The following is a 22,775-nucleotide window of genomic DNA, read 5'->3' as shown; positions in this document are numbered from 1 at the left end:
TTACCTGCATTCTGCCATACATTTCATGTTATAGCAGTCTCTGATGATGACCCAGCACATATTGTTCATTTTAAGAACATTTTCTTGGCACATATGAGAAAATGCAAAGAAGGTACCAATGTGAGATTTCTAAGGACAGCTTCAGCACTCAAACCAAGATTTAAGAATCTGAAGTGCCGTCCAAAATCTGAGAAGGACAACGTGTCGAGCACATTTTCAGAAGTCTCTGAAGAGCAACACTCCACTGCAGAAACTACAGAACCCGGACTATCAAAAAAGAAAAATCAACCTTCTGCTGGAGGCATCTGACTCAGATAATGAAAATGAACATGTGGCAGTCTGCACTGCTTTGGATTTTTATCGAGCAGAACTCGTCATCAGCATGGATGCATGTCCCCATGAATGGTGGTTGAAGCATGAAAGGATATATGAATCTTTAGCGCATCTGGCACATAAATATCTTGCAACGCCTGCTACAACAGTGTCATGAGAATGCCTGTTCTCACTTTCAGGTGACACTGTAAACAAGAAACGGGCAGCTTTATCTTCTGCCAATGTAAACAAACTTGTTTGAGCGATTGGCTGAACAAGAAATAGGACTGAGAGGACTTGCAGGCTCTAAAGTTTTACATTGTTTTATTTTTGAATGCAGGTTTTTGTACATAATTCTACATTTGTAGTTCAACTTTCATGATAAAGAGATTGCTCTACAGTACTTGTATTAGGTGAATTGAAAAATACTATTTCTTTTGTTTTTATACAATGCAAATACTTGTAATAAAAACTATAGTGAGCACTGTACTCTATTCTGTGTTGTAATTTAAATCAATATATTTGAAAATGTAGAAAATATCAAATATTTAAATAAATGGCATTCTATTGTTGTTTAATTGCACGATTAATCAGATTAATCGCTTGACAGTCCTATTTTTTTTTAAATATATTCATGAATTTATGAATACACACTCTAAAATAGCAGAGGTAATATGGAGTTCCCCACAGTTTGGGTTCTCTCTCCTTTGCAAATCTGATTTACACACTCCATGACATGTCCAGTAAGTGCTATGCTGGTGACCTTGTACCACATATTGAGCTTGGCCTACAGGAATAAGGTATTTCACAGGATTCTGCAGCTTCATGTAATTTTATGATGTATAAAACAGATTTAAAAATCAAAGTTTTGTAAAGATATGCAACTGTTGAGTAAAAAGCTTGGTTTCATGCTCTGTGATGATGCAGTGTCACCAGCTAAGCATGAGCTGCAATCACTCATGGAATAGATACTGATAAATATGGATCTGGGATAGATGAAAAAGGTAAGATTTTTAAAAGTCCGTTATATGCCCAACTTTGTTAACCAAGAAAAAAAATCCTGCAACTGAAAGGCTGTTCTACTTCAAAAATTAACTGTAAAAATAGCTTTATATGTTTCCATGTTAAATACCTTAATGACTTCCAGAACACATGTATTTTGTTTACAAAACCCCCTCATATTATAAGGCAAGAATGGTGTCTTATGTTTGTACATCACCCAGCACAATGGGGGCCAAATCCTGATTGGGGAATTTGGACACAATAATATTAAATGTAAAGTGCTTTGAGATCTACAGTTGAAATGCACAATTAAAAAAATATATACCAGTAATATTTATTCTAACTTATTTTTAAACTACTAGCCCTATAAACTAAAACTGGGAACAGAGAGTGAACCTGGGACTTTTCCGTGTCACGTATCATTAAAAAGCTTTGGGCCAAATTGTGCCTTAGTAACACCTTTGCAACTACGCTGCCTTCACTGGCACAGGCGTAAGTGATTTCTTTTCACAATCTGAATTACAGACTTTTTTGCTCAAGTATTGGAAGTTTCCACATTAGACATTCTGGAACAGTTCAACAAATTTGAGTATTCTGTATTCGATATTATGAACACTTCCATGGAATAATATTAAATATATTCTGATCATGGATTCCTGCTTAGTACTAGGAATAGCCTAATTACTAATTTAATAAAAAAACTGCATATCAAAACAGTAAATTGTGGCAGTTACGAATTGAATGACAGCAGCATCTTTTAAATACATTTTTACACACAAGTTTCATGAAATGAACAAAAGTAAGGGGTCCCAGAACAGCACTGTCAAACTCAAAGATAGCAAAAATACCTTTACGATATGGGTCTAATATACTAAGATTTTCAATTTTACTTTTCCCACAGCATTTCTGATGTCGTAAGAAGCTAATGAATTGGTTTGTTTGTTCCTCCGGACAATGAATCAATCACAATTTTGTAATGAATGCAGTGTGTAATGGCACTTAAAATATTCTGTAGGCTGTTGTGTGGGATATTAAGCTTTCTGTGTGTAAACATCAAAAGATTATTTATATGTAACAAGTCAATCACCCCCCAAAATAACTGCCATCTTGTAATCAAGAAAGGAGAGACATCTGAAGAGTTCAACAGCAACCCACTTACATACCTGAATTTCATGGAATCTGCATCCCATTGCCAAAAGCAAACTGTTCCATCTGCACCAGTAGATACCATGTAGCGCATGGAGCCTTTGACCATTGGACTAAACTAAAGTTAAAGCCATACACAAGAAATGTTAAGATAAAAACTTGCCAACTTTTTTTTTTAAAATGACAATGTTCCCTGTTTGAAATTATTTCGTAAGTAAGGAAATAAGTTAACTTAACAAATCCATATAATTTTTTAAAATTATTCTAGATTCTAATGAATTATGGGAACAGTTGAAATTCAACTGTTGACACAAACAAAGTTATAGGTCCTGAAATCAAAGGTTTGTGTCTTAAATTCCCTTTAAGTTGGGTTTATCTTGTGTATTCCAGCCATAACTATATTTAAAAAGAAAAAAAAAGGCAAGTGCAAGAGATGTTTTTCTCCTTTTTAAAAAAAAAAATCTCAATTGACTATCGCAGTTCACTGAAAATTTGTCAGTGAATCATTCTAGGTAGCAAACACAGAATTCTAAAGACAGTGGAGGAAATTTGCACTAAGCAGGTACTTGTTATAAATTCGTTTTAACCAGGTCACACACACAAACTAGCATTGTCTAACCATTTACAGGTACTTGCTCCGTACATGCAAGTTCACATACTGATGTTTTTCTTTAAGGATACCGATTCAAAGCTACACAGGTAGCTACCTATTTAAAAATAGCTACACAGGAGATGTGAAAAGCAACATACATAGTGATTAACTTTTTTCAACTCTTTCCAACACCAAAAACCTTTTGTAATTTTGTAAAAGTAGTATTAAAATTACAAAGCTTAACTACAGCCAACAAGAAAATTCAACACAATTGTCTCAGGTACAAATACTCAACAAGTCCACCAGCCTACTCGCATTCTGCATTTTAAAAGTCCGGGATAATGGGTGCTGAGACAAAGCAATGCTTACAAGCACCACAAACTGTGCAGGAATGGAAAGGAACCTCAACTCCAGAGTGCTGTAGGGAAACAGAATTGAGTGAAAGAGCTCATCTTCTATTGATTTCTGTAAGACAAGGAGGTGGTAAAGATGCCAGCCTTCCACTCCTCTCTCCCAAATCAGTTTGCACTGGTGGCAAATTGTAAACATTTTCTAATAAATAACCTGCTGTATGATTTGTTAAAAGTGGAATTACAAGGTCCTAAAATATGCAAAGTTTGAAGGACCATGATTAACACACAGCACTCACATTAAAGTACATTATATATTGAAACTAGAGTGGATTACCTACTATGCACAACAGAACATACAGAATACACTTGTGCATGGTTTGTTCCCAAAATAAGAATCCTATGGTTGCATGTTTTAAGGTAAAGTCAAACTGTGGGTTGCTGTTCCTCCAGCATAGGGTGTTTTTCTTAACACATTATCAAATCAATTTAATTCTGAAATATAAAGTTTTAGAATACTTTATACAGGCAAGTTTAAACCTGTATTAAAATTAAACCTGAGAAATAGTTCTTTGAAAGGAATATTCCCAACATCCTAACATAGAAGTGGGATGTGAAACTGATTAGTCTATTTTTATTCTAAACTGAGAGAAATGGAAACAAAGTAAGTGACAAGACCAGATTAAATATTTTAAAGTATTGATTTTAATAATTTATGTTGACATAAAACAGTTAAGGTAGTGTGTTTTCGTGCATATAGGAGTTTTATTTTTGTTTTGTATCCTTCAGTATTAATATATTTTCTTTTAAATAAAATATGTAAATTTTATCCTAATATTGTCCTTTAATTAAAAAAGAATCAAAACTATTCTTAACTTTAGGCACTTATAATTTTGAAAATTCTGACCTTAGTAAATATGTCAATAACATACATACACTTTGAAAGAAAATTCAGTCATGTCAAAGCCACAAAGTTTAAAATAACTTGTCACATTTACCTACCACTCTACTGCCGCTCCCCCTCCAACTTATCAGAACATCAATTTGCTGTAAAATTTTTTACTGCTTAGGAGTTATTTGTCTCAAAATACAAAAGTAGTATCTAATTTTCACTGTCAGAGGGTATTAACATAACAGAGCCATTAAGTCCAGGCTCTTATCACATGGGCAGCAGAATTTCCCTAGACTTTGGCCACCAATTGAGAGAGTCAGGTACTTGTCCTCCTATAAGCTAGATAATCTTAGTGCATCCTATGACTAGTCTAACTGCTATTACTGAATTAATTTCTCTTTAGCTTTGACTCGTGACACAAACACATCCCTGGTCATGTCTACACTAGAGGCATTACAGCAGCACAGCTACAGAACTGAAGCTATTGTTCCCTATCAGCTCTGTGTTCTTGGGGAACCCGGGTGCAGTACCCAGCCTGTCACTCACAAAAGACCTTCCCCCCCCACCCAGCTTTTGCTTGAACCAAAGCAGATCAGAAGAAAGACAAAAAGCAATGAAAAGGCAGTGGGGGAAGATACCTAAACTCCTCTGGACAAGGGTGACAGGATTAAGGAAACTCCCCTAGCCTCATTTGCATCAAAGATGGGACAGGGATGCATCTCCATTAGCATACGGAATGGAGAACCAAGATTTCCAGTCAAGAAGCACACTGAACTATGGGACCAGAAAAGCTGGAAAGCACTGCATGATGGGGATCTCTGCTCCAGATGTTAATGAACCCACACCAGTACACACCCAGCTCAGTAGTTATCAGACCAATTGTACTAATAAATCCTTTAATGGTATCCAAAACATTGAAGCTGCCTAATTGCACTGTGGGCTCCCTGGAAGGAACACCGCCCATTGCCAGGAATGATCAGCTCCTATTGTCTAGCCTGAACAAAACAACTTTGGTATACTCCCTTGAGCCATCACTTTACTCAAACAAATCTAGTGTTCTCCCCTGAACCATTGTTCTTTCCCTACAAAAACCCCTTCACGTGCTCAAGTGTTCTGATGCCTGGATCCAAAATCTGCATCAGATCCATGGGGACTTAAATCTTCTCCTGACTGATTGTGCTGGGGGCTCTGCAGGTCTCCAGCATTCCAGACTCAGCTACCACCACCACTTAGGAACCATGATTGATTCAAGCTTCATGGAGTGATGAGAACCCAGCTCTCTCTCCAGGTATAGCCTTCTGACCCTCACTTGTGTGATCGGTTATAGTTTTCTAAACCTGACTTTTATAATCAAATTTAAGTTAGATTTAATATGATAACTGTTTTGTTTGTTTGGCTCCTCTATGGTTACCTGGCAATAAATAACTTTCATGGTTAAACTGGCTGCTTCTCTCTTTCCCCTGCCCCGTGGGTGTTTTTTTGGCTTCCTCATTCGCTCTGCAGCAACGCTCCTCATACCCAAGATAAAGATCCCTGCAATGCCCAAAAATCCTGTGGGGTTTGCTCATCAAGTGGGTTACTACCAGAACAACTGTAATGTGAAAGTGGGAATAGGAACGTGCTGAACCTTGGACATATGAGGGTGGTAGCTTGCAAGTGCTGCTCGACCCAGTCTGCAAACTCCAGGGGCATATAAGGGTGGCAGACTGAAAGTGCTGCTCAACCCAGGCTGCTCAGACACACTCTATTCCGGTGCAGTGCCCATCGCATATGAGGGTGACAGCTTGGAGGTGTTGTTTGACCCAGCCCACTGAATCCAAGGGCTATGAGGGTGACAGCTTGGAAATGCTACTTGACTCAGCCTACTGAGTCCAGGAACATATAAGGAGTTAGCTTGGGAGTGCTGATTAACCCGGTCCTCTCAGACACACTCTGTTAATGTGCGTGTTCTCATTCATCTGATTCTAGGGCTGGAAGAACCTCACCTCGGGAAACCTAGGTCCTGCAGGATAGCTCCATTGGTAGGGAACTTTCAGAAGGAAGAAGTAGAGCTCCGTATGAGAACACAAGTGACAAGCAGTACATTGATAGAATTACAGAACCCCCCCCAGAAGAGTAACCCTAATAAATGAGCATACCCCAAAGTAATGGGTAAATCTGGTAACACTATGCCACTCTAACCCTGTAGCATAGGCACAGACTACAGTTATGGAATGGGTTTTTCCTGTCACTGTAAGAATGCCAACTTCCAAAGCAGCAGTAGCTGGGTCAATGAAAAACTTTTTGGTTGACCTAGCTATGTCTACCCCAGGGATTAGGTTGGCACAGCTACAGTGCTCAGGTGTAGATTTTTCCTCACCCCTGAATGCCGTAGCTTTGACGACTTAAGTTTTGAGGATAGATTTTTTTGTCCAGTTTATCTCAGATTTTGTTTATAGGTTTAGCCAGCCTATTGCCTTCAAGTTTGCTTTTTTTATAAATGGAATTCTGATTTGAGAGCCACACAGGGCTGACTGGCTTCTCTCTTCACAAAACGTGTCTCTAAGGGGCCACAAGTACTCCTGTTCTTTTTGCAGATAAAGACTAACACAGCTGCTACTCTGTAACCTGTTTAATGTCTGAACTTCTCTCTGCTTTTTGAATGTCTTGCACTTCAATTTATTGGAACACCTATAAAATATTTATATGTACTTTCCTCACGTCAAGACCTTCCCAATATTTAAGCACTGCATGAATTTTTTTAAAAAACACTACCATCAGACAAAATTCTAGCGAGTTAGAAGCGTAGAGTGTATCAGGTTGATGCAAGAGAACAGCATAATAAATCTGACTCCTGAATGTTGTCTTTTGCAGTATTGCTGTTTGCTTCTATTTGGACAATACTTTTCGCTTACACACATTTGTCAAAAGACACTGGACTTTTATTCAATACTACAATTCTTACTAACAGCGAAATAAAACCACAAGATCAAATAAAACATGTTGCTTTCTGTTTTACACTAAAACCGTCAATGGTGTCTACAATGAATTTGAAGGCATAAAACTAAACATTACGGTATTAGTACGTTTTAATGCTTATGTGCTATTAGCTGTTGATAACACAAAGCTACTACGTGGAAGATAGACATGCCCATTCATTTGAAATATACCTGTAAAGACGTAATGGATCCAGTGTGTCCCTGGAGCACAGCAACTGGTGCGCAAGTTCTCAGACACCATACCCTGATCATTTTATCACAGCTTCCAGCTGCAATCATAGTGTTTTCATAATTCACAGCCATATCTGAAATCTCGGCTGAATGACCTCGTAGTGTGGCGAGCAACCGGCCATTGTGAGTAGACCAAATTTTCACCAAGCAATCATCTGAACCCTAAGAAAAAAAATGGTTACAGAACCTGGCATAAGTTCAAGTTTATAAAATATTCAAGATACTGTCTGCTTCAGTTTTGTCTTTAAAGATGATGAACTCCATTCGGAGTCTGGAAAATTAAGATTTTTCTATTAAACCCTACTTATGCTATTGGTGTTTATTGAACCTAAATTTAGTCATATTGCATAGTGGCTCGAGTCACAAAAAGACAGGCATTTTGCCATCCCTTGGAATTCACAGCCCTGAGTTAGGCACTAGGCTGCTAATCTAAAACAAGGAGAAGTAAGCACCCAAGAATGGAATCCACATAAACCAGCACACAGTAGAGAGCATCTTAAATTAGCCAATAGGAAATATTGAGAAGGATGTGAACCCCTTTCATCGAATTAGGCATCTCTCTCTACTTGGGATTCTCACCCATGAATCTTCACCTGGAGTTAGATGCCTAAACTGTTTTTTTCAAGAAACAACCATGGAAAGAGGAGGAAGCAGCCTCCAACTTTTAGCCCAGTGGTTTGAGCACTCAACTGGGGTGGGTGGAAGACTCAGACTCAATTTCCCTCTCTGCCTAACATGGAGTAGGGACTTGAACTTGGATTTCCCACCTCTCAGGTGAGAGCTCTAGCCACTGGACTAGGGAGTATTTTGGTGTGGGTCTCAATCTCTCCTGTTGAGATTATTCCATTGCACATAAATAATTAAATATTCATTGAGGCAAAAAGAAAAAAAAAAAAAAAAAGAGTATAATCCAAGAGTTACGGCACTCACCTGAGAGGTAGGAAATCCAAGTTCAAATTTCTTTGCCATATCAGGTACAGGAGAGAAATGAACTAGGAACTCCCACATGCAACTGAGTGCCCTAATCACTGGAATAAGATTACAAGAGAGGCTGCCTCCTTCTCTTCCCCCCACCCCACCACTCCCTTCCAGCACTGACAGAATGTTCTGGCATGCTCTGAGAATAACTGGATCAAGCCTCTCAAGTGGGGCAACACCCAGTCTGAAGACCCTGCTAGGGTTTAGACAGGAGAGAGGCACAATGAGTGTGTGCATACTCATTAGCAGAAACCTAGGCATCTAAGGGACACTGCTGGTGAGAACTCAGAGACACTGAGAAATTTTAGACACCAGCTGAGCAGAGGTTGAGGATCTCAGTGGTGTCTAAATGTTGGATTTAGATACCCAACTTCCATTTTAGCAGCTTAAATGATTTTGTTAATCTAGCCCTAAGTGGAAAAAAGTTAGTTTCAGCCTGTTTGACACAAAAGCAATCCCTTGTTATTTTGGCTTCCTCTGAAGTTCACAGTACCTAGTTTCATCCAAATAGATGACAGCAGTTTCTGATATCAAACACAAGCAGAAGACATTTGAAATGAATCAAAATAATTGACTTTGTTAATTTTCCCTCCATTACCAAATGCCCAAAATAATGGCTATTAAACAAAAGCTCTATCCCATAAAACCAGCCGCCTTCTCCACTATTCACACAAACATGCAACACCCGAAACAGAAATGTATCAGAGAAAAAAGCATGTATGTAGATATCAGTACCTAATAAGGAATAACAGCTAATAGAGTTCCAAAATGCCCCCCTCCATACACATGCCAAACAGTTCACCCAAATGAAGTGCAGGTGATAATTAGCTTTATTTCTAAACTTTAAATTTTGAGGTCTGAATATTTCAGGTATAAATACTGAGCATTTAAAAGCTACTTTCCCCGATATCCAATTAGAAATAGTTCTAGAAGACCTATCATTCACAACATAAACTCACAGTAAATATTCTGTGTCCAGTCCTATCAAATGCAACACAGTAGACTGCAGAGAGATGACCAAGAATCCGCCTATGCATCCTTATGTGCTGATACATACTTCCTGGAAATGATGTTCTATATGTTGCATACCCAGTTAATTGTTTTGCACGATTTACTTCCACTAAAACAGAAATACAAATAGATTAAAGAATGCAAGCAAAAAAAAAGTGAAAAGTCATGTTTAAAAATTATTTCTAGGGGGCCTAGATAATAATAATAATAATAATAAAAAGAACAGGTCTCCTATAGATAGCCACTCTGTCTTGCTTCCATTAGCAACAGATTACTGGATTTAGTAACAGGTTTCAGAGTAGCAGCCGTGTTAGTCTGTATTCGCAAAAAAGAAAAAGCAGTACTTGTGGCACCTTAGAGACTAACGAATTTATTTGAGCATAAGCTTTCGTGAGTTACAGAAGTGAGCTGTAACTCACGAAAGCTTATGTTCAAATACATTTGTTAGTCTCTAAGGTGCCACAAGTACTCCTTTTCTTTTTTGGATTTAGTGAAGTGACTCTAGCTTGTGCACAGAACTCCAAAATTTATTCTGAGTTTGTGGGTTTATGTTACAAAGAAGTGGGGCATTTTTTTAATTTAATCTCACCCCAAATAAAGTATTTTTTGTTTGTTTTTTTTACAAAAACAGATAGCATCTTCTACCTTGTATTTTGCTATGTACTTTCATAAATTAGGTAAACAACAGAGTCCTTTTCACCAAATACCACTGACTTGCAGATCCCATAAGTATCTCTATTTGCTTATTAATACACTGGGTTTTTTAAAGCAGAAAGACTTTCCTTTAGAATTTAACATCTTACTCCTGCAATGAATTCTAATTGGATGGACCCCTGTGATCATGCAGAGCCCCACTGAAGTAATATGAAAATTCTATAGGTAAACTTCTAGAGCCGGTATTTAAATGCAATTTCCATCACTATTTATATGAAGAGAAGCATCGGGAGCGCAAGTGTGAAGAAATACATATCATACTGAAGTTAGAAGTGATTTTATCATCTACATACCAAGGTTTGGTGGAGGGCCATAGTTCACAGGAATTTCAGGAGGTCTTCCTCTACGAAGAGCAGCTAAAGAAGAACCCTTCCAAACAGTATTCCTGCAATCTTTAACATCAATATTAGTTGCATAGAAAGTTACCCATAAGAGCACATTTCAGAAAAGCAACACAAATGTTTCTGTTCTAAAAATCCATTATAAAGTTTAGCAAAAGTAGTAATGAATAAGCCTGCCAAAGGGCCTCGTACTGCAATATTAAGTTTAATAAGAGCTGAAGGAGCTCAGAATCTCACAACTTAAAACTTTCCAACCGTTTGAAAGCCTAGTTTTAAGACAAGTTACTATACTGTCCTGGCAAGGGAGGTTTTATAATGACACACACAGTCACTTGCTCCAAAGGCTCAGAGAACTTCAGTTGTTTCTGAAGTACCAACCTACTCATTTCTGCACAAAATACAGATGCTACATTCTCCAGTAAATGATTTACTAATTGAGTTATTATTTGCATTACTGATTTTGTGATAAATAAAGCAACACCACTCTGGCTATTCAAAGTCAATGTATAAAGTTTTCTTGCACAATATATTTTTAGCACCATCTGTCTTCATGGCAGTTTACAGATAAAAACAAGATCACATATATCCAGGCTATTCTTGAAAAGTATTATGGGTCCCTTTTTCCAAAACAATGAAAGCACTTAGATTTATTTAAAACTAGAAGTTCCCCCCCAAGAACTGCACTCTGTCCATCACCATAAGAGACACTTTTTTACATATTATATGCAAGTAGCTAGTACTACAGATCGGGTTGCACAAACATTTCAATTCTACCCATTTTATATCTTTCCAACATTGCCACCTTTTAGGCTGAAATTTTATAGGATTGTTTTCTGCCCAAAGGTGGCTTTTATTTATTTATTTTTAAATTTGTGCCAGCAGGTCAGCTGTTTGACTACAGGAAGAAAGGAGACTTTCCCCAATATTAAAAGTTATTTATTTTAACAGGACAAGTGCTGAAATGGCAGCAAGTTTGATTCACAACAAACGCAAAGTCACTGCCTCATTCACTGTGGAGCTTGTAAAGTGCAGAAAAGAGATAACTAGGAAATGCATTGGCATCCACTAAAATAGTTCTACATCATATGTTTTTTCAGTTAAAAAAATACAGACCTCCACAGAATTTCACACACGCGCGCACACACACACGGGAAAAACCTGAAGGTCTTACTGATTACTTAATCAATAGCCTAGCATTACTGTCAAACTGCCATGATCAGGAATAAGGCCCCTGACTTCACACGTATTACTAAAATGTGAATGGGACACTGCCAGACTGGTTTTGGCACAATTGGTGGCATTATAGTGAGCCATTTCTGACAAACAAAGTGCAGGAGCTCTCCTACTCCAAAAAGTGGATCACTACCATGTTATCGCCCTTGAGATCCACGAGCAGAGTCAAAAAGGGACTGGCATTTGTGTACAGAGTGCCTTGATACACTGAAAAGCCCCATCATGATCTGATGCAAATACTCAGAGAGGCATCTCCAGGAACTGAGATTTGAATGGACCTCAGCTGAAGCCAAGAACTCTTGATGGTACATGAAGGCACATAAAACCAGAGCATTTCCAAAAGGCTCCAAGGGAGAACATTACTCCAATTAAAAACTACTCTAAGAAGGGTTTGAGTTGGATTTTATAATATTTTGTCCTCAACTATTAAGTGGCTTTTAGGCATTCTCTTCCCCCACTTCATTCTCGCAGGTCACCATGTTTATCAATGACCCATCAACAACTGAAGTGGGATTAAAGACAGGTAGAGCACTGGTGACAGCAGTCTCGTGCCAATCTGATGAGTAGCAAAAGGTTGTGTTTTTAAAAACATCTTGTCATGACTGTGAGAAGAGGGTTTCTTTGCCTCTTCCATAACATCCACAAATTTTCAATCAGTGGATCTGTTCAGTCATAGACAGCTTGATTAGTTCTGGCTACCGTCACAGGATGGCAGATATATGTCCCTCCTCTCTGAAAGAGATTGTCATGCCTTTCTGTAGGAAAAGTAAGTTGCCAGCTTCTATGAAAGAAGCAATTGTGCAACCATTGCTCAAAAATTAAACATTAAATCACCTACATTTACAATCTAGCAATAATCACCAAATGTCTATTTTTACATTTTTGGAGGTGCAACTACACCTTAAACTGCTCAGAAACTGAAGAAGCTGTTTTAAGTGAAGTTTCACACTTATCTCCATGCACAGCATACCTGAAGATTAAACTATGCAACAACAAAAGCATGGATCAAATTAGCAAAGTGCAGGTCAAAGAAACAACTCCTGGTCAAGTGCAAATGAAAAAAGCTGTCTTGGTCATTGACATCACTGAGAGCAGCTGGGAAACCAACAGTATCCAAACACCAAATGCTCATAACAACCAGCAGGTACATACCCAGAGTAAAGGCACACATAATCACTGACTTATCTTCCAGTTGCTTCCCTTCAGCCTACCAACATCTTTTCCTCTATCTGGATTGAGCATAAGCAAGCTAGCCCTCATCTGTGCCCCTATCCATGCACTGGGCAAAGTATTTGGAAAGTACTAGGTGGACAAGGTGAGAGATTTCTGCATTTGCTCTCTATTGGATTCTGGGTGAAGTCAGTCCATTGTTTTTGATCTGTAAAGCCCTAACTGACTTGGGCCTTTCTAGTCAAGAGCATCCCTTTCTCAAAGATATTCTCTAAAACTGTGGTCAGAGGCAGTGCACAAACAAAAACATTCTTAGTCTAAATTAAACAAAGGGAGCTGCTAAGAAAGTACTCTATCAGGGGCCTGAATTTTGCAATTCATTATCCATATTCTTAGTCCAAAATAGCTCAAATCTGTTGATTTTCAGAGCAGGAGGGGTGAGCCGACTGCAGATTATTTGTGTGCCGATAGCTAATATTGGTGGCCACGGTTGTTTGTTTCCCCTCCTAATCTTGGAAAATTTGTGGGGTTTACTTTTGTTTGCTTTTAATACATGGCAATAGCACTCAGACCCCTGGACAGACTTCCCTTCCCCCCCCCCGCCCCCCACAGTATTGAAAAAAATTAAAAATAAAACAATACCTTTTGCTGTACGTAGCAATGACTGCCTCCCTGCACCAAGTAAGGAATTCACTCGTGAAATGCTGGGTGGAATCTCTTTATCCAGTATAGGGCCAATACGCTTGCAAATTTGCAACAAATGATCTGGAGCCACATGTTTGTTGGATAAGACCTGATAAGAATTTTAAGTTTAAAACAAATATGGTATATCTAAAATAGATGATTCTATGTATGTCAGTATTTACATTAACATTTAGAAGTGCCTAAATATTTATATTACATAATTCATAGAGCAGAATCAGCTATATGAACTCTGATCTTTACAGTAGTGAATTACCAAGGAATGGGAAAGATGTTGTAGAGAGACGTACTATACATCAGCATTACACTATGGAAAATACAGACTTCTCACAAATGCCTCTCATATTCAGTATTTTCCACAAAAGATATTTTACTACAGTTAAGAGTAAAGCTTTCAGTTAAGCAACACCATCACTTTGCTCCAGATGCACACAAATTTCCGTGTTTCAATTCTACATGATATAATCGTGTCTCATGCTCACTTTTTTTGGGTCTGATTTAACCAACACTCCACAAAAATATTAAGTGTCCTTGACTCATTTTTTTGTCTACTGTATGTCCAAAAAAATTGTGTTATGATCAAACACAAGAGACGAATATAATTGGCAATGCTGAATAAGTTGTACAAACTGGAAAGCTGTAGTCCACTGACATCACTTAAGGCTCAAGTCATCTACCCAGCTCCTCTGGAAAGAGCACTGGATTCTTCAAGGAAACTATGAATTGCAGCAAACAATCCTACTCACACTGACTCAATGGCAAAACTTCCAAAGCTTCTACAGACATCTTAGGGAAATAAGATCATGTCATTTACCCACTCAAAGGATTCTCAGATATAGTTAATTTAGAATCCAAGTGAACACAAGCACAACATATTGCAACCAAAAATGCATGCACGTTTTATTTCTCATTTTCAGTTTTTCAACCTACTTGAGTAAAAGTCAAAGTTGGGGTTCCCACAGCCTCCACAAATTGGCCACATTTTTGTTTATAAGTATGAATTAGTGTGCCCATAAGATAAAAATATCAATAAGTCAACCTTAACTTGAGGCTCAGTTGTCCCATAATCAGAAAAGTAAAAATCAGACCCCCACACACTATTGCTGTACATCCATTTGGCAATTACTTGTCTTAATCTGCATATACATTTTATATGTACATGGAGAATGAGTTATAGTTGTGAGAACCAAAACCAACTCGACTTCGGTATATTTAAAAAGGGCAAACAACTTAAATTACACCCAAATTACCTTAAAGTTAAGTTTTCAATTAAATAAATAACTTATAAAAACTTAGGAACAATAGAAAATTTTCTGTAATTTAAAAATAAAAAATGATTTACATTGAAATTTTAAGAATTTCCCAGCAGTGTTTAAAGCTCAAATACCGCAGCACTAAGAATCTGAAAGTGGAACTCACTTATGTTAAGGTGACTTAATTGACATAAATACAAGTAGTAAGCAGAACATAAACAGGACAACTAAACGGAATTTTTACTATTTATTATTAGTGACAATTAGTGGCATTAATTAAATTAGCTTTAAAAAAAATCCAGTGCTACAAGTAGTGTCCTTTTAAAATTCTAAAACCATAATATTTATATTGTTTTTTGGCCTGAAAAAAAAAAAAATTGATTATTCAAGACACTGAAATAAAGTTTATTCATTACTTTGAATTTGAAAACCTGACAAATGAATTCAGTGAAAGAGTCAGTGTTATTGCACACTGAAACATATCTGAATGTATAATACAGTAATTATGTTACCAAGATTGATTGCTAAACAATATTTGGTAGATCAAGTAGTATACTTAAATCTTATTTATTGAAGAATGTTTGCCACAGCCTCTAAAGAGATACAAGAGTACTGACCAAGATGCTTAAAAGTAGGCGGCTTAATTTTCCCCTTCAAGCACATTTACAAAATACAGTTTCTAAAAAGAGATACTACCTTTGTGTAATTTATACCCAATGCAAGTCTTGTTAAAGGAAATTTTAAAAAGCCTAATAAAATATATTTTTTTTAATGGTTGGTTTTGAGTTTTTGTGACAGTAGTTATTTAAGCTCAGGCTCAGATTCTGTAATGAGCACTTGGTGAGAGATGGGATACACCCAAATGGTCAACATTGCAGGTTTTGGGCCTTAAATGTTTGCCAGCTGTCCCTGAAACCCAAAACCAAAAGCGTGAAACTGATTAGCCTATTTTTACACTTAGACAATTAAAAGTATCTAAACAGCATAAATGGCAAAGATAAAAAGCAGAAATTTTGATAACCTAAACTATTAACAGCACACACAGGAATTTGTTGTTGTTGTAGGGGAGGAGGGACACACACACACACAGGCTCCAATCCTACGAAGTCACATGCTCAGACAGATGCATGAAGCCTCAAAGTCAATGAAACTCAGCATAGGAATATATATATGCCAGCACCACATTTGCAGAAGAATCGGGGCCTACGTAAGTCTTTTACAAGAAAGCTTTTCTATGCTTACCTAAATTTAGGCCAGATCTTTGAAAGTAATCCTGTTGACTTTATGCAAGTAAAGTGAGCAGGATTGGTCTTTCAGTGTACTGATTTAAAGCAGTACTATATACACATTTGCTCAAATAAGAGAGCTGCCAAATCCAAAGTTACATTTGTGGCTATCTTTTTGTTTTTAACCTATATTTTTCACATTTTTTAAATTGTGTATAGTCAATATCACTCTTTCCCCTGCACCTTTAGTCACATACCACTTCACTTTCTCAAAGTAGGGAAAAACATGAGGAAAAAATCAGAATTTGATAGTAAAACTCCAAAGATTAGCAGAGGAACTCAGAGGCTGGTTTATTACTTGTAACTAACTACTCCAAGCTTTTTTAAAAAGTAATATAAACTGAACTACAGACTTCCTATTGATGCTGTTCTCCCTTTAGTTTGTATCCACGTAGCCACACATTATCATGCAGTATTTTAGAAACAGTAACATAGAACACCAGGAACAGTTACATCTCTACTCTGAAATTGTTGTAAATACATTTAGTGCAATTAATTTGGCACAAGTTGTGCAGCCCTGAGCCAAAGGGCATTTTGGAACATTTTGATTATTAAGAACACACTATGGCCAGTAAATCAGAAAGACACCACTACAAATCCCCAACCACAATTTCTGTGCCAGTGATTTTGTTTTCTAATCTGTTGAAAGCAGCAGATGTAGGAAACAAATAGAAGATAAATACCATCCAATCAAAACCTGCTTAACAAGTCTCCTAGTGAAACACAGAAATGAAACCTCTTAACAGATTGGCTCTTCCCCATAGGTAGGCAGGAACAAGGACAAGTGGCACAACCTCCAGCCCCGCCTGTGCTACATAACAATATCCTCCAATTAAAAACACCCCAGCCCCTTATGTTTTGGTTTGTTAGTTTAAAGGTAAAGATGTCAAACACCCCTTCTAAAAGTCACCCTTCTGTCTCCTCCCAGACCCAGGGTGAAATACAAAAACAAATAAACGTGAAGGCTCTTTTTATTAAGTGGAGGGTCTAACATTAACATTATTATTCTAATTCAACGTTGTTTTTAAATCTCACCAAATCTTCATAACTTCTACAATGCTCATTTCCTTCCCAATCCAACCTTTTAGGAAGCAACTAAATTGAGAAAGAAACAAAAATGAGTGATTAAAAGGGGAAAGGGTGAGGGGAGGAGATCAAATTCAAAACAACGTGGGTGGGTTTTTTTTTTGTTTTTTTAAAAGGAGATGAATGACTTAAAGGGAAAAGGCAAGAGAGAGGAGAGGAGAGGAGAGGGGGAAAGGCAGCAGAGAGAGTCACACACACAGACCTGGTGCTGCTCCAGCTCCTGCACCAGCACCTGCAGGGGAAGGAAGAAACAGATGCACACGAGTTAGGGAGGGGGAAACCAAACCTCGCCGTCGCTTCAGCGGCCGCCGCAGCGGCACAGGGCTCGGGGCCAGGTACCCGAGGCCTTGGCGGCGGCGGCGCTGCCGGGCTCGACTCACCTCCGCCGCTCTCCGGCAGGGCCCGGTGCTCAGGAAGCGGGCGACGAGGAAGTAGAGCTCTGCAAGAGAGACGGGGGAGAGCGATGAACGCGGGGCGGGCTGCGGGGCGGGGGAGCCCCTCGGCGACTGAAATTCATAATCATGACCGGGAAGATGGCGGCGGGGAGCAGCAGGAACCGGCGGCGCCCGGCCGGCTCCCTCACGCGCTCGGCTGTTACCTGATTCCATGAGCGGCAGGGAGCCGCCGCCGCCGCCGCCGCCGCCGGAGGAGGGGAGCGAGGGCTCGGCCATGTCGGGGGCGGCCCAGCTGCTCCTACCGCTGCCCAGGCAGGAGACGGGCTCAGGCAGCGTTCGGCGCGGGCCGGGCCCCGCTCGGCATAGTCCTATCAGCGCCTCCCCCTCCTCGCTCTAACTCAGCCTCGGCCCGGCCGCCATTGCCGCGGAGCGACCCGTCGCAGGGACGAGGCGGCTGTCTCCGCCGGGCAGGGGTGGGTGAAAAAAGAGTCCCTCGCCGGGGACACTGGGGGCGGCGCTGGAGGGGGACGTTTATATTCTTCTGTGAACCCTTCTGGGCGTAAAAAGCGGCCCGTCAGTGCTGGAGCTCAGGGGGAGGTCGCCGCTGCTGTAGGTGCAGGGGGAAACGAGATCCGGCCGCGGAGGGGGACGTAAGAAGAGAGGCCGTGACGAGACACTGAGGCAGCCTTTGCGCGGCGGCGGCGGCGGCGGCGGGGGGGGTTAGTAGGAGCCGCACCGGCAGCTGCGGCGGAGGCCGAAGTGGGCTGGTGATGGCGGGCAGGGGCCGCGCAGCCTCCATCCGCGGGGCCTGGGCCGGCGGTTGCGGAGGGGCAGGAGGCTGCGCTGGGAAGGCAGCGCCCGCTCGTGCCGCGCGGACCGGCCGGGCTCCCCCGGGGAGGGGGAAGGGCGAGCGGTGGCGGCCCGAGCCGGGGCAACGCGCGTCCCCTTCCCCCAGGGCGCTGCTGCCCCCCGCCCCTCTGAGACGGGAGCGAGCGACAACGGCGCCTCCCCTCGCCCCCTATTAAATCTGGCACCTCTGAGCGCTCCCGCCCGCGGGACCAAACCCCCGAGCTAGGCCGGAGGCGCTGGTGCCAAACGGGCGCCGCTGGGTCGTTCTCTGACCCGTCCGTCCCTGGGTTGCTTCCAGGTGGGTTCTCGCTCGAAGGGTCCCGGAACGCAAGATGGGCCCAGCACCTCGCTGGGCTGGGCTGGGCTCCCAGCGAGGAGCCCAAAGGGTTTCTAACTACTCCTGTCATTTTACCTTGCAACCATGTTCAGGTCACTGTCCCTTACTGCGCTACTTTTCGCACTCAACACTATGCCTTTAGCTTCACTATGACCATTTACAAATAAGGTTTGGATCGGGAGAGTCCGTTACAGTTTTAAGGCCTATGCGAGAGATAAGAGCTTTGCTATGCTGCCTGAGTTAGAGTTACCAACAGCACACAGTTTCCCCCTAAGTATCCAAAAAATATTTTGTATTTCCATGAGGCTGCTGGCACTCACGCTCCACCACGGAGTACTTTAGTCCTGATCATGAAAGGTATTTAGTTGCCTAACTCCCACTGAAGGGGTGGAGCCAGGGGCTAGCTTCCCCAAGGAAAGATCCACCTACTGCCTACACATTGAAATCCTTTATTGTGGTGTTTTTCCTCCTACCATTCCTTAGAATCATGAATATCATTTCATGATCACTTTCACCTGACTAGCTTTCTACTTTCAAATGCTCAATCAGTTCCTCCTGATTTGTCAAAATCAAATCTAGAACAGCCTTTCCGCAAGTTGCGATCTTCACCTGAAATAAAAATAATCTCCAATACATTTAAAAAATGTGTTGGTTTATTTGTGCCCTGCAGTATTATTTTCCCAACAGATGTCTGGGTAGTTAAAGTCCCCCATCACCACCAAGTCCTGTGCTTTGGATAATTATGTTAGTTTAAAAAAAGCCTCATCCAACTCTTCTTCCTGGTTAGGTATAGTAGACCCCTACTATGACATCACCCTTGGGGTTTTTTTTACCCCTTTTATCCTTACCCAGAGACTTTCAACAAGTCGGTCTCCTATTTCCATCTCAACCTCACTCCAAGTGCATAGACCTTTGATACACATGGCAACACCTCTTCTTTTTTTTCCCCCTGCCGTTCCTTCCTGAGCAAGCTGCACCGCTTTCTGTAGCCAGTCATGTATTATCTCACCAAGTCTGTGATGCCAACTATATCATAGTTGTGTTTATTCACTAACATTCTAGTTCTTCCTGTTTATTCCCTGTACTACTTCCATGAGTATGCATCATCCACATTTGTTGAACCCCTCAAAAAATTCTAATAGATTGGTGGGGCATGATTTCCCTTCACAAAAGCTGTATTTAGTCTTCTCCAACATAATGTGCTATCTATGTGTCTGATAATTCTGTTCTTTACTATAGTTTCAATCAGTTTACTGGAATTGAAGTTAGGCTCATGGGCCTGTAATTGCCAGGATCACCTATGGAGCCTTTTTTAAAACTCAACATTATGGTAGCTATCCACCACGCATCCTGTACAGAGGCTGATTGAGGTGCCCTTAGGTTACATACTAATTAGGAGTTCTGCAATTTAATATTTGAGTTCCTTCAGAACTCTTGGGTGAATACTATCTGCTGTTTCTTTTGGCTTCTCTTGCCAGGATAGCACACTACATTCCATTCTTCTTATTGCTTACAGTATCAGCTGCTGATAAATCATAGTTTTCCTTATCTGTGCACATTTAGCTATCATTGGGCCATTGTGCACGTTATTCCAGGCATCCAGTATTAAATTATTTTCCACATAATTTGTTGTGTGCTTCCACCCTCAAGCCATCTGTAACCACATCTAACATCTGAAACCTGTCACATCTAACAGTTCACCTTCTACCTGCTTTTGACTGGGTGCTTTGGAGCTTGGCCTTAGGCAGCTGGTCATTGCTTGAAAAGTTGATTCTCAATAACAGAAAAGGAAATATCACAGCCACAAAAAAATTCTGCAATTCTCAATTCTATCTTTTGTTTTAGTTCTGGGATTGTTTTTGTTACAAATGTATCCATTTGTGGTTGACAGGGATACTTCCTCCTCTTTGGCTTTAGACAGCCTGGATCTGGCTTTTTTTTTTTTTTTTTTTTTTGAAATACTTTTCTAACCCATGGCACCCCTGTATTCACACCCTACATACTACTGCAGTATTTGCACAAAATATGACTTGTGAGGTATATGAAAGCTAACAACATGGTTATTAATATGGTAAAATTCATGTGTTAATATGTGAAATTAGAATTCTCTCTGCATGACATTAATAGAACATGTTTAAAACAAAAGCAGCCTAGTCTAGGTATAGGTGATAAACTGGTCTGTCCGAGACAAAATAATGGATTTACTTAAATCTACATTAGCCGTAAAGAAAGCTAAACCAGCAGGGATCATCTTGAGCCTGAACTGAAACAGAGAATGACCATGGCTCCTGCATCCCAGAGACACGGAAACTCAATACCCAGGAAGCCTTCCTGACTTGTAAGGCAAAGAAATCCTTTTGGAAATGCAAGGAACAGAGACTTTGTATTGATCCTTCATCTAAAAGGAGACAAAGAAAGAAGTTACTAACTTTGAGCAGTAACAATGATTCTTGATGATACATGTCCCTATGGGTGTTCTTCCACTGTAGGTGACTACCAAGCAGTGCCCACCCCTGGAGCTAAGATTTCAGTCAAGTCCAATATGAATGATAGTACTGTGGCACTAAATTTGGCATCTGCAGCTGAATCCCCCAGGATGGCAGTGTTCTGCAAAAGTGGGTACAGATGCCCAGGTAGCTGCTCTGCAGAGTTCTGATAATAGGATACCTTCAAGAAGGTGACTGGAAGAGACTGGCCTCCGAATGCATGCGCATTGAAGATGGGGGTGTTACATTACACAAGTGTTAACAGAGTTTAATGCAGCCTGCAACCCACTTAGGGAGTCTTTGAGCTGAAATCACTGTAATTTTTGACTTGCCTGCAATGGAGAGTAAGATTCTCAGACATTTTCTGAAAGCTCTTGTTCTGTCCAAATAGAAGGCCCAGGCTCTCCTCATGTTGAGCCCATGGAGGATTCCCTATTATCCTGATGATGATTAGGATAAGAGTCTGAAAACTGAATAAGCTGATTCATGTAAAATGCAGAAATCACCTTCGGAGTGAACTTTTGATGTGATCTAAGTGTGACTTTGTCAGGCAAGAACACAGTGAAAAGGGAGTGCACCATCAGAGCCGCTATCTTCCCGATTCTTTTTGCAGAAATGATGGTGCTCAGGAGTGCCATCTTCATGGAAAGGTGAGTTAATGAACAAGTGACCATAGGTTCAAATGGTGGTCTGTGTCAACCTTTTTAGCACTAGGTTGAGATCCCATTTAGGAATGGGAAGTCTGGATTGTGGGAAGAGGTTCATTATGCCTTTGAGAAAACAGTTACTAACTTCCATAACTACTGTTCTTTGAGATGTGTTGCTCATGGCCATTCCATGCTAGGTTTGTGCGTGCCACGTGCACAGTTGTCAGAGATTTTTCCCTTAGTGGTAGCTATAGGGCCAGCCCTAATGCCCCTTAGAGCCCTGTTATTACCCCACAACAGGAGATGACACCACACAACCAGTTGAGTTACCTGAGTGCTTTATCTAAGCCACTCAAGGACAAACTGAAGACAACAGCCAGAGAGGCCTGCCCAGCTGGGGGGTCAGAGCCCACAGCAGTTCTCTCGGCTCCCAGACTGCACCCTGGGAATGACAACCTGTCATAAAGGCAGCCTGACTTGTCCTGTCAGTTCGGTACACTGTATGCCCTGGGTACCAGATTTAGATGGCTTCGGTACCATTGATGCCAATGATACAGACAGAGCCAGAAATGGTTTTCTGCTCTACTGGGGCTCACTATGGGGACACGTGGACCTTTTCTTAGAGGCCTTACATGAGTGGCTCACAGGCATCTCCCTAGATTCATATCTCTTAGAAGTAGAGGGTGCAGGTACACCTACAGTAGAGCACCCATAGGGACACTACTCAAAAAAATCAACTGATCTGATCTCTGTGATGGACCTGCTGGCAACACTAGCCAGTAAA

At 40.5% G+C, this 22,775-nt stretch overlaps 1 protein-coding gene across 5 annotated transcripts in view; it reads right to left on the bottom strand.

The window, feature by feature from the left end:
• The window catches only part of BRWD1 (bromodomain and WD repeat domain containing 1), a 110,310-nt gene extending 92,055 nt beyond the window's left edge, over positions 1-18,255 (bottom strand). Inside the window, exons 1-9 of one of the 5 annotated variants that reach the window (XM_038387136.2) lie at positions 17,876-18,255; positions 17,658-17,716; positions 17,480-17,509; positions 17,227-17,286; positions 13,593-13,743; positions 10,500-10,598; positions 9,441-9,601; positions 7,444-7,665; positions 2,478-2,578 (exon numbers count right to left, since the gene is read on the bottom strand). In XM_038387136.2, the coding sequence (XP_038243064.1) occupies positions 2,478-2,578; positions 7,444-7,665; positions 9,441-9,601; positions 10,500-10,598; positions 13,593-13,743; positions 17,227-17,286; positions 17,480-17,509; positions 17,658-17,716; positions 17,876-17,948 (956 nt within the window). In that variant the 5' untranslated portion in view covers positions 17,949-18,255. The remainder of the gene's footprint in view (positions 1-2,477; positions 2,579-7,443; positions 7,666-9,440; positions 9,602-10,499; positions 10,599-13,592; positions 13,744-17,226; positions 17,287-17,479; positions 17,510-17,657; positions 17,717-17,875) is intronic. The other 4 variants (XM_043507236.1, XM_043507232.1, XM_043507230.1 and 1 more) reach the window with 4 other exon arrangements.
• Positions 18,256-22,775: the final 4,520 nt, after the last annotated feature.

This window comes from Dermochelys coriacea, chromosome 1 (genome assembly GCF_009764565.3).
Source record: "Dermochelys coriacea isolate rDerCor1 chromosome 1, rDerCor1.pri.v4, whole genome shotgun sequence".
NCBI lineage: Eukaryota > Metazoa > Chordata > Testudines > Dermochelyidae > Dermochelys > Dermochelys coriacea.
The sequence above is the reverse complement of the archived record's forward strand: the minus strand, read 5'-3'. Positions and strand labels throughout refer to the sequence as shown.